Raw genomic sequence first — 11510 nt, 5'->3', positions numbered from 1 at the left:
GGCCTCTTGTTCAATCAGACAAAAATGATTGACGTACTGTATAATCCATTTTCTCCATTAAGATAATCATCTAATGTCTTTCTTACATATCTTCCTCTTGTCCAAAAAATTCAGAAAATGTACCATATTCACAAAGTGCCCATTTTGGCTCTTATATCATGCTCAGGTTGGGATTCCATTCCACCCCTGTTGCTGTAGGACCTAACCTGAGCATGACATAAGAGCAAAACGGCTTTGCTTTGATTCCTGACATAACTCTTGGGTGTCAGGTGTCAGTATTGTGTAATATACACCATTTCATCCTGGTGGCACTGCATCCCCTCAGCAGAAGGTCACACTGGTCTACAGCCAGTAGTATGGCTGTAATAACTAGAGCCCATATTCATCAAGCCTGTCAGGTCTGATCTAGGATCACTGACTATGTCCTCCTGAATGTCCCAATTGAATCAGAACTAAAAGGGAAACCTGAACCCAGACCTGCAGTCTCACTGAACTGAGAAACTTGATAAGTACGAGCCCTATATCATATTTGTATTGTACATATAATTGCATCTAGCAGTATTTCCTCTTGAAAAACCAGCATTGAGAAGCCAGGTGGGGAATATCTCAAGAAGCAGAGCTATTCGCTCAATCGGATAACAGAGACGAATCTGCCCAAATGTTATTATTGATGTCTCGATGAAACTTTTAGAGTTTTATAGCTGTAAAAATATATATTCTCTTATTATGAACGCAGTTATCTGGCTGAGGAATCCCGCATCTTGAAATGCCTTGTTGTAAAATGGAAATGTTTATTATGAATAATAATAATAGCACACGATGAGGGTTTAATTGTTCTGATTGGACTGTGACTATAGAACAGTGTGGTTTGATGATTGGTGTTTAACTGGTGAAGGACGCAACGTTTGTTTTTTTTCGTTTGGTAAATTCTGTTCCTTTCATAGTTTTCTTCTGTTAGCACATTCGGGGCCATTGGGATCCGTCTAATCCCACTCTATACGACCAGCATATCAAAACAAACTTTCATTGTGCGTGAGGCTGTTTGTAGAGCTAAATCTATACTTTATATTATTGCTATCTGTCCATTCTCATTGTCAATTGACACTATAAACAGTCCCTTCAATATGCCTTAAATAATTTTTTTTTTCATCAATACGTTCCCATTTTATAGCGTCGTGAATATGAACGTTATAGCAGAATGTTCTGGGGTATTTCCTGGAACGGGAGTTATAGGGCGCTAAGCTAATAACGTTAAATCGAATGGCGTTTCGGCTATAGACAAGCTAGAGCTAAAACTCAAACTGCATATTGTCGGTATCATGGTCCACCATGAATGCATGAAAGGGGGAGGGGCGAGGGACGTCGTTTCTGATTATTACCAATAACGGCATTAGCCTCAGTAGCCTTATTCGCTGACCGGGTGGATGGCTATGAGAGCAAGGCCCGATCGGGCTGTAATTGACGTCAAATCGCTCTTACCTGTGGCCGGTTGGATCCCAAAAAGGATTTCCCAGTTATCGATCGCCATCTGGTAGATCCATATGTCCATTGGCTGATGATATATTCCTTTACTGCATACTGAATTCAGCGTCCCAAAAACTATTCCATTGGCTACACGCATAGCTTTAGGCTAACAGAAAAGCCCATTCATAATAAAAAAATAAGCACCGTTCTGTAACAGGGAACACTGCATTATCGAGACAGCGCCCATATGAGGATCTGGCTGGTAATGCACTTTTCCGAATTTCAAGAGTAGGGTAAATCTGCAGTGCCGCTCGGTGACATTGAGTAGGATATTACAATGGAATAAAAGCCAAAACAACCTTGCCACGTATATATACGTGGTTGGCCGTCAAGCATTGGATCCGAAACACGTATATATACGTGGTTGGCCCCGAATGTGTTAACCACAGATCCAGGGTCAGATCTTGTTGGGATGTTTTTATATTTTGATCTTGATATGCTTTGTTGTTGGCGACCGTCGGTTGTGTGATAGTAAAGGGTTAACCTTATGTCGTGTGGCAGTGAAAGGGTTAAAGGGGAACTATGCCCAATTTACAGAATTCATCCAAGTTATTACTATTGTTGAGGTCCAAACGTATCAATGAACCTGAACAATTCTGTCCACAATTCCAAGAGCTAGAGTGCTAAACATCTGAAGCTGCTCCATAGACAATGACTTGGACAAGATGTTATAGGTGACAGAGCATCCAGGGGAATGTTCTGTTTATACGGATACATCTTCTGTTTCAGAAGTGAAAAATAAAAAAAAATAAAGTTAATTTGAGTATAAAAACTCAAACAAACATTCTGTGGGTACACACAATCAGTCTCCCATTCATTATCAATGGAGCAGCTCCAGACTTTATATCTGATGACATCACAAGTTTGATTCTTACATTTCTGGTTTCTGGCTTTGGGAGCGAGTAGCTCATGTCCACAGATATTGATTGAACTTTCCTGGGTGAATTCTTAATTTGGGTAGTATTCCCCATTACATGTAAAAATCAATACATTATAAAAACGTTTGTTACATCTTCAGTATGTGACTCTGGGCCGATATCTGGCATTTTGATTGGCAATAACCGTTTGATCGGCGATAACCGACCCACATGGTCGTTTACCAAAAGTGTCAATTGAGTAGCTTTTATTGTTATGTTCAATACATCTTTTTTATTTAATTTAAAATAATAGGTAGAGTGCAGATCTACTAGAGAAAAGAAGATATTTTTGTGTCTAAATTGTTTTATCAGATGCAAAAAGATAAACATCTGTATCGGCCATTAAAAAAAATACATCGGTCGACCACTAATATTATGTGTACAGTGTATGGACAGCCTTTCCAGTAAATCATATGCCAGAACTAAAGGAATAGTCCACATGTAAAAAAATAAAATAAAAAAAATAAGTCAGTTAATCCGAAAAGCACTTGCACTCAGGTTTTAGGTTGAGATGTTAGAAGCAGTACATGTTTAGCATTAGTTAGCGGCGCTAGCAGTCATCTGTGGGGACCATTAGAGATGCAGTGAGCTGAGCACTTCCCCTTCCTCGCAGCCCACGTCATGTGAGACAGGTGATCTTCTACAACATAGAGGCGATCGACCGTTCTCATGTGTATGACCCCACCTAGATGCTGATTTATTCTGTAATGAGGTTACAGATCCTCGTAGCTCTTTCCGTTAAGTAATGCAGGAGATTCCGTGTTCCAACCACCGCTGAATCTCAGGCCACGTCCACACGTACAGATAAAAAAAAATAAAACTCTTTATTGTAACTTGTAATATAACTGATAGGGCATACATACCCTCATCTGCATCTTTGATTACACTGCTACTTTCTCATATTCAGAGTTAATTAGATTGTTTACACTGTTTATTTTTTCTCATGTTCTTGCTATTACACCTGCATTTCCCCAAGGGGATAAATAAAGGAATATCTTATGTTAAAATACTATGTTTTCAAAAATATCCGTATACGTGTGGACGAGGCCTCAGATGAGGAAGAAAACATTAGCCTTTCTGAATTAGCCTCTTAAATGGCATGGGAGCTGTAGGAGTTGCGCACTCTCGCTTTAATCTATTTGGTGTGAAGAATGCCTTCATGTGTTTTGTGAATGGAGCGAAGAATTCTCAAGTTAGTGACAAATCAATTGGCTTCTTAAAAATGTGGAGAATAAGTCAAATATCTTGAATCCAATATCGTCAAGAGGGTAGCGGTCCACAGGGTGCTTTTCCAGGTAAATTGATACGTTCTGGTTCACAATGTATCTACAATGAAATATGGTTCATACAAGTGTCAAACATTGAGTCCACAAACTCAGCCTCCCATAATAACTGTTAATGTACCAGGTCAAGAAAAGTGTCATATTACCGTTTCACAAATATAGAATGAATTGTCTTGATCATAAGAATAACCTGAATTGTTTGGGGTGGATTTCCCCCCTACTGTAATATGACAGATGGCCTTTCCACCAGCAGCCAGATTAAGATGTACCGTTTGTATATTTATGACTTATTTTGATTTTCTTAAAACCAAATATGCTGTATGATTGCGTTGTTTGTGAATGGTAATTTCAGCATTGTATCATTTGTCATTGGTGGGATCCGTTTTATTTTAGTCAGGGGTTTGAAGTAAAGTTCAAATTGTTATGTTGTCCTATGTGTTTTTAGGTCTGATCTATGCTTCTTCCCACTGCACAAATGGCCTTCTGTATTTGATTTGTATGTTTTTTGTTTAATGCCCTTGTTTTTATGTTGAAACTTGTTGTGTGCCGTGTTGGTCAGGACTCCCTGGAAGAAGAGATCTTGTATCTCAATGGGACATTCCTGGATAAATAAATAGGTAGTGGGCTATTCCTGATACAAGAAATGCCTTGAATTACAAGTTCACACCATATTACCTCAAGACCCCTGAAGGCATCATTAAATGGAAAAAAATCAGATAGAACCCCCCCCATAAAAACAAAATCCAGCCACAGTGAACACGTATGTAAACCATATTTAGCCCACTTTTTTTTAACCAAAGCTGGATTAAAGGTGCCATAGATAACATTTGTATGTAGAGTAATAATAATAAAGAATACATCCACAGAGCTTTAACACTTTGAGTGCCAGCAACGCATTTTGTCGTTAGTTCATGCCGACTGTTGAGTGGCGCCAACGCTATATAGCGTTTGTTTGTCGTATTTTTATTTATTGGCGATTCGAATTCATATTTCATCAATCGAGCCTCAGGTTGCAGACTCTCTCTGAGCTCAATTGGGAAGATACCGCCCCCTATCGTCTCTCCCTGTGTAACTGCACCCCTTTAGTTTAGACTGATGGGGGGGGGGGGCAGTTTCCTCATTTTACTTTTCCGTCAAGCCAACTGAAGAATCCATTGTGATCGCCGGCCTGGAAAACGTGTGGATTATGTATTTACCGTACCCAACGCTGAATCAATAAACGTGATCGATATTTGGAATGGCGATCAGGAATTGGAATAATCTTTTTGGATAACATCTGATCTGAGGTAAGGAATTTATTTTAGCAGTTTTAGGATAATCAGAGCTATTTTCAGAGATATCAGCATTTGCCCTATGCTTGTGTGTGTGTGCGATCAGGAAATGAGAGAATCGATATTTCAGCCCGCTTCTATCGATAATCTAGCGTTTATTTGAAAACTATTCATAAATAGGCAGAAAAATGACGTTTGTGTATGCCAGAATATTCCAGTAAATGCAGATTATCACGGAATCTTTATATTTTCCTTGAAAACGAGGGCTTTTCAAAATGCAATCCGTTTCGACAATGTTGACTGCAAACAAGTCATTGATAAACGACGGGCAGATTTGACACATAGCCATAATTTAAGACTATGCGTTCACAACGCTATCATTGAAGTGGGTGGTGGCATTCAACCACGTTTTACCATGTTAACCAGTGGCACTGGAAGTGTTAAGAAAGGTGTGGAATAAAAATATTGCTTTCCACCCAAAATAATTATTGATTAGTGAATTTATCATTTAAAAAATTAAATGTGCAGGTCCAAAATTAATGATGTTTATATGTTGCAGGCATTTATGCCCTCCCCACTTCCCATTCCCCCATGTGGAATGCACCTGATGCTGGTGCTCTAGTGAGACATCTAGTGGCTGAATGTTATCTATAGCACCCTTAACTGTACTTTGACACCTTAAGCTGGTACAGGGTAACGGTGCTGGTATGGTAAGAAATGTAAATACGCTGTAGAATGTTCTGATGGGGAACCTTTGTACTGACATTCCCACAATGCAATATAACATTTAAAACGCACTATATGTAATAAAACATAATGCATACTTGTAGGGCCTCTGGTCCCCCCTCCCTACAATAAAGTGATTCTGTATCTTAATCATTACACAAAATTGTGGCTGCATAATGGGCTATATTGTCTTAAAGCCCAAATCTGTGATTTTGTTTTCACCATATCCATGTGGAATGTATTCACATACATTCTAAAGACTTTGATCTGTATTATGGAAATCACGCTTTTAGTAACTTTCCTAGCCCAGTGTAATAAATGCCGACTGTAATAAAGGTCTGTTTTACGCCAGTGTTTTCAGACACTACCAACATAAACCTTTACAGCAAGTCCAATTAAAGACCAATTTGCCTGTAGTTGTCTTGTGTTTGTACTTGTTCATCAGGAGCTGTCAGTCGACTAGGGAAGGAAAACTTCAGGGTAAGGAAAACTCTTATTTTTCTGTAGCGGGATTAACCATTTGTTTACACGTTTGGATCATGGATTGGGCCTTTAAATTTGGGGGCATCTAAAAGTAAAAAGGGGACACATTATGGAAAGGCGCTGGGGGGGGTGACATAAGGCACTCTTCAGATTCACATGCAGACAAGATGGAATTATTCCCCCCACAAATTTGTTTTAATTAATTAATTAGCTGTGCTTTTCTGAGCCAGGAACACTGCCTACCTAATGTACTGCCCATTTTTGGATTTATTTGTTTTTGTTTTACTCTTGGGTGCAGGGTAGCCACCAGGCAGGGGAGTAAATACTTAATGTAATATTTGGTGTCATGTGTGTTCACACAAGGGAGGAAATAGCTGGTGGAAAATAAACATTACGATTGGTTTTGGCCAGTTTCTTAACAAACACGTTCCACAGATTCAAGGAAGTGGTCGAATAGTTCACAAGATAAACAGCATGTCCCCTTTAGAGTTAATGTCTGCATGGCCCCAACTAACACGTCGCTCAAGAAAACAACAGTGGAGGATGAAGCAAGAGCCTAAAAACAGGCCTGTGAATATTCCTCCCAGGTTTTCTGAGAAGCGGAGGGAACGATCCCCGCTGTTCCCTGGCAGGGGGCCGGGTCCGTGACCGCAGCCAGGTCACACAGCACTCCAGCTCCCCACAGAACCCAGACGGGCTCCTTCTGCGAGGGAGAAATGTGACGGCAGCGTGCCACATTCATGCAGTCAGCAAGAGACACTGCGACTCACAAAGGGCAGGGGGGGACCCTTTAGAAAATTACACCAATAATCTTTCCTAACAGATCAAAAAGCTAAAGTCGGGTGTATTTGTGTATCGATGGATCCTGGGATTGACCCCATAGTGTGATAACGGCGTGACTGTGGCGCAGGGGACTGCAGTGTGGATCCTACAAAGAAGCCAACCTAATGAGTCATCCATGACACCAATAGTGAGAGAATGTAAAAAGTAAACATTTCATTTTATTGAGGTTCTCATTGATATATAGCACAGTAGATGCATCCATTTTGGAAAATATCTTAAGACATAAAGCTATCAGAATCAGAACCTCTGCTTATCCAAGCTGCTCCCAATTTAGATTTCTCTTCTCTTTTTTTTTTTCTTTTTTAACAATAAATCATACGATTTCATTCAGAGCAAGGAAGCATTTTTTTCATACTATTTTTTTCAAGAAATACTGTCACACTCTCCAAACTACTCAAATGGAAGCAATTTCCCCACCGGCATCGAGTCCAATAACATGAAAGACTTTGGATGTCGTCCGTTTATAACGGACAGACCGAATGACTGCCTTTTTTAGTGTGCGTGATCGATCTCGTACGGTAATGATAAATTTATCATCTCATAGCCTTTAATCTCGTGCTATGACGTTGTCATAAAAAGGCCGTAGATCCCAAATGGATGTCCAGCCCTACTAGTCTTGTGCAGCTAGGGGGGCGGGGGGTCAAAGGGGGACCTGAGGAGTGACGGTGGTAGTTATGTCGTAGTCAGCGGTGCTCGGCAACAAGCCCCCAACCCCCCCCACTCATCAAACCAAACCATAATCCGGGTAGTGATGGCATGGTTGCGTTATTCTTTTCTTTTAAGAGTTTCATTGTCTCTAGCGTCCATATCTTTTAGCATTTTTTTTTCTTCGAAAAAAGGAGGAGAAATATCAACAAAAAAAAAGAAAATAAAGAAATGAAACTCTCCTAAAGATACGCGTCAGCAGGCGGCAGGTCATAGGTTCATACGGAGATGCTCGGGCCGCTTGGCCACCACGGGGTAGGCCTGCTGCTTCATCTGGGCGTGGTTGGCCCCCGAGGGCTGCCGGATGGGCAGGGGGGCCGAGGCCTCAGAGTTGGACGTCACATCCATGTGCTCCGGGGTGGACAGTTCCATGGCCTGCTCCTGGGGAGACTGCAGGAGGCCGTGGGCCCCGCCGGGGAGCAGGGGGCTGCGGGCCCAGCACTCCCCTCCTGAGAACTTGACTGGGCTGGAGGGAGGGAGAGAGAGCACAGGAACTAGTGGTACAAGTATGTCACACTAAGGCAGATTTATCTAGTGCTTCATTCATTCAGCAGCAAAAAACTAAAAACCAATCAATCATAATCAAGTATCCAAATACGAGCAGTTTTACAGCTGCAACATGCACTAAAACAACACTACCCTGTTACTACCACCGTTACAACACTACCCTGTTACTACCACTGTTACAACACTACCCTGTTACTACCACCGTTACAACACTACCCTGTTACTACCACTGTTACAACACTACCCTGTTACAACACTACCCTGTTACAACACTACCCTGTTACTACCACTGTTACAACACTACCCTGTTACAACACTACCCTGTTACTACCACTGTTACAACACTACCCTGTTACAACACTACCCTGTTACTACCACTGTTACAACACTACCCTGTTACTACTACTTTTACAACACTACCCTGTTACTACTACTGTTACAACACTACTCTGTTACAACACTACCCTGTTACAACACTACCCTGTTACTACCACTGTTACAACACTACCCTGTTACTACTACTGTTACAACACTACCCTGTTACTACTACTGTTACAACACTACCCTGTTACAACACTACCCTGTTACTACTACTGTTACAACACTACCCTGTTACTACCACTGTTACAACACTACCCTGTTACTACCACTGTTACAACACTACCCTGTTACTACCACTGTTACAACACTACACTGTTACTACTAGGCCTGCCACGATAACACATTTTGCTGGGCGATTAATTGCCCCCGAAAATATCGCGATAAGCGATATTATTGCGACCGGTTAGAGAATTTTTTTTGAGAAATTTATTTCCCAAAACTTTTATTTTGAAGCCCACCGCTCCGTCTTTTCCGGTTTTAGACTTTTATTTTGAAGCCCACCGACCGGACCGGAAGTATTGTTGTGATTATCCTAAGCAGAACATATGAGCCGACAACTTGTCTCGTCCGGTTGTTTTTGAGCTAATAACAAATGTTGAGATTGTTGGTGAACAACTAACTTTAGGTAGTTTTAACGTTAGCTACTAACGTTAGATGCAGCTACTACAGGCAATCAACGATGAGGAGGAAGCGTCAAAGCAGTATATAATAGAATAGCTGTGGTGCGTAAGCACTGCAGCACGACTCGAAACTACCGGAGTGTTATAATAAATTAATTCATGTTTAACTTGTCCCTGTGTCCAGTCCTTTGACTAGCCCCACCCGTTCATTGTAAACAATGATGCATGTAATTGTATTAACGTTATTCTGTGTTGTACTTGTAGCTATGCTATACGTTGTATTTCATTTGTTAGGTATTTAGCTAATGTTGTTAGCATGGAATGAGAATCAAAGCTCTATCTTTCATCTTTATTTAGCAGTCCAGTTTCTCCGGGCAGTAGCGAGTAACTACTTGGGTCTAAAAATAGCTAACGTTACACTACAAATAATGCTACTTGGTTAAAAGGAGCAACACTATTGAGAAATGTAGTTAAGCTGTGGCGTTGCCCCACGGAGCTCCCGTGCTGTACTCTAGTAACGTCAGCGGCCCGCCTCCCAACACGGACAGTGACTGACAAGCGGCACTGGTTCCGCCTCATTAAAACAAACGCGCAAATAGCAATTAATCGCGCCCGTCAAAATCATTGCATTCATTTTAATTATCGCAGCAATTAATCGATTTATTGCTTATCGCGGCAGGCCTAGTTACTACTACTGTTACAACACTACCCTGTTACAGCACTACCCTGTTACTACCACTGTTACAACACTACACTGTTACTACTACTGTTACAACACTACCCTGTTACAGCACTACCCTGTTACTACCACTGTTACAACACTACCCTGTTACAACACTACCCTGTTACTACCACTGTTACAACACTACCCTGTTACTACTACTGTTACAACACTACCCTGTTACTACTACTGTTACACCACTACCATTTTACTACCACTGTTACAATACTACCCTGTTACAACACTACCCTGTTAAGAGTTTCAGATAGTGGATAGGATTCTAAAACTACAAATAACCTAGTAGAATTAAGTACTAGAACAACTTTTTTTGTAATAGAAAAAGAAATCAGCAGATACTGTTTTTTGAGTCAAGAAATAAGGTTCAGCGTTAGCAAGGTGTGAACAAACACCCACTGGCAACATTCCTCAACCGTTGACTCATCATCGTCGCAACACATTGTTTTTGGGAGGAGCCTGCTGAGGATGATGCCGGCATACCTGAGAGGTGTTCGTGGGCTCCCCAAAAACCGCCGCGGTGAACGGATCTTTGGCTCGAAAGAGAACTTCTCTTTGACGTTTTCCAGGACCGATGGAGCCACGTACGTGAAACCCTACAGGATGGACGTAGTGTTAAATCAGAGCTGCATTCAGATTTGAAAATGAAAAGACGGCAGTCTCACATAACATAACAGAAATATGATACTAGGGGAACAATACTATTAAAGGTCATCAATACCATATTTACTATACAAATACACTAATTCTGAGTCTTCAAGTTTCATATTCATAATAATTTTTCTTCATATTTTACCCCTTTTCTTTTGGCAAAATACCACAGCTATTGTGTTTTACTGGTAAAATATAGAAGCTTAAGTCATTCTAGTAACATAGTCTACACCTATCCATTTGTTATTTTTCATGAAAGGGGTGAAGCTAGTGGCGACGTTCTGGTGAGCAGCCACATGAAAGAGCTCCCGGTCGGTGAATATCAAGAAAAGGAAGTAAAACAATTCAAAGCGAAATAAAAAGTGAATGATTCAGACTAGCATGACGCAGTGGGCAGCTAGCATACAGACTGACATCCAAGTTAAAATGCAGATCGCCCAGGACATGCGGGCTAGCACACGGGCTATCGAGTTAGCTAACCAAGCTATCCAAGCTAACACACGGGCTATCCAAGCTAGCACCCAGGCCTGGCTGGAGGAGCTGCAAGCTAACATGGAAGTTAACACAATGAATACGACGCAGCAAGTGATACAAGCTAATGTGGTGTTGGACCGCAGCGAGGCCTGGCTGGAGAAGGAGCTGCAAGCTAACATGGAAGTTAACACAGTGAATACGACGCAGAAAGGGATACAAGCTAACGTGGTGTTGGACAGCAGCGAGGCCTGGCTGGAGAAGGAGCTGCAAGCTAACATGGAAGTTAACACGATGAATATGATACAAGCTGGTTCGGGAGAGGTGAAACGGACGGCCCCCAGGGGAGGGACGGGGAGACGCTCGATACAACCGGATCAACCAGGACTCGG

General features: G+C 41.4%; 1 protein-coding gene across 1 annotated transcript in view; it reads right to left on the bottom strand.

Annotated features, from left to right (window-relative positions):
* Positions 1-7183: 7183 nt before the first annotated feature.
* The window catches only part of rps6kb1b (ribosomal protein S6 kinase b, polypeptide 1b), a 34497-nt gene continuing 30170 nt past the window's right edge, over positions 7184-11510 (bottom strand). The window contains exons 14-15 of the mRNA XM_084333336.1: positions 10480-10592; positions 7184-8218 (exon numbers count right to left, since the gene is read on the bottom strand). Of these exons, the coding sequence (XP_084189462.1) occupies positions 7963-8218; positions 10480-10592 (369 nt within the window). The 3' untranslated portion in view covers positions 7184-7962. The remainder of the gene's footprint in view (positions 8219-10479; positions 10593-11510) is intronic.

The sequence above is a fragment of the Notolepis coatsorum genome (genome assembly GCF_963971535.1).
Source record: "Notolepis coatsorum genome assembly, chromosome: 1".
In the NCBI taxonomy this organism is placed as follows: Eukaryota; Metazoa; Chordata; class Actinopteri; order Aulopiformes; family Paralepididae; genus Notolepis; species Notolepis coatsorum.
This window is presented reverse-complemented; position numbering and strand designations above follow the sequence as displayed.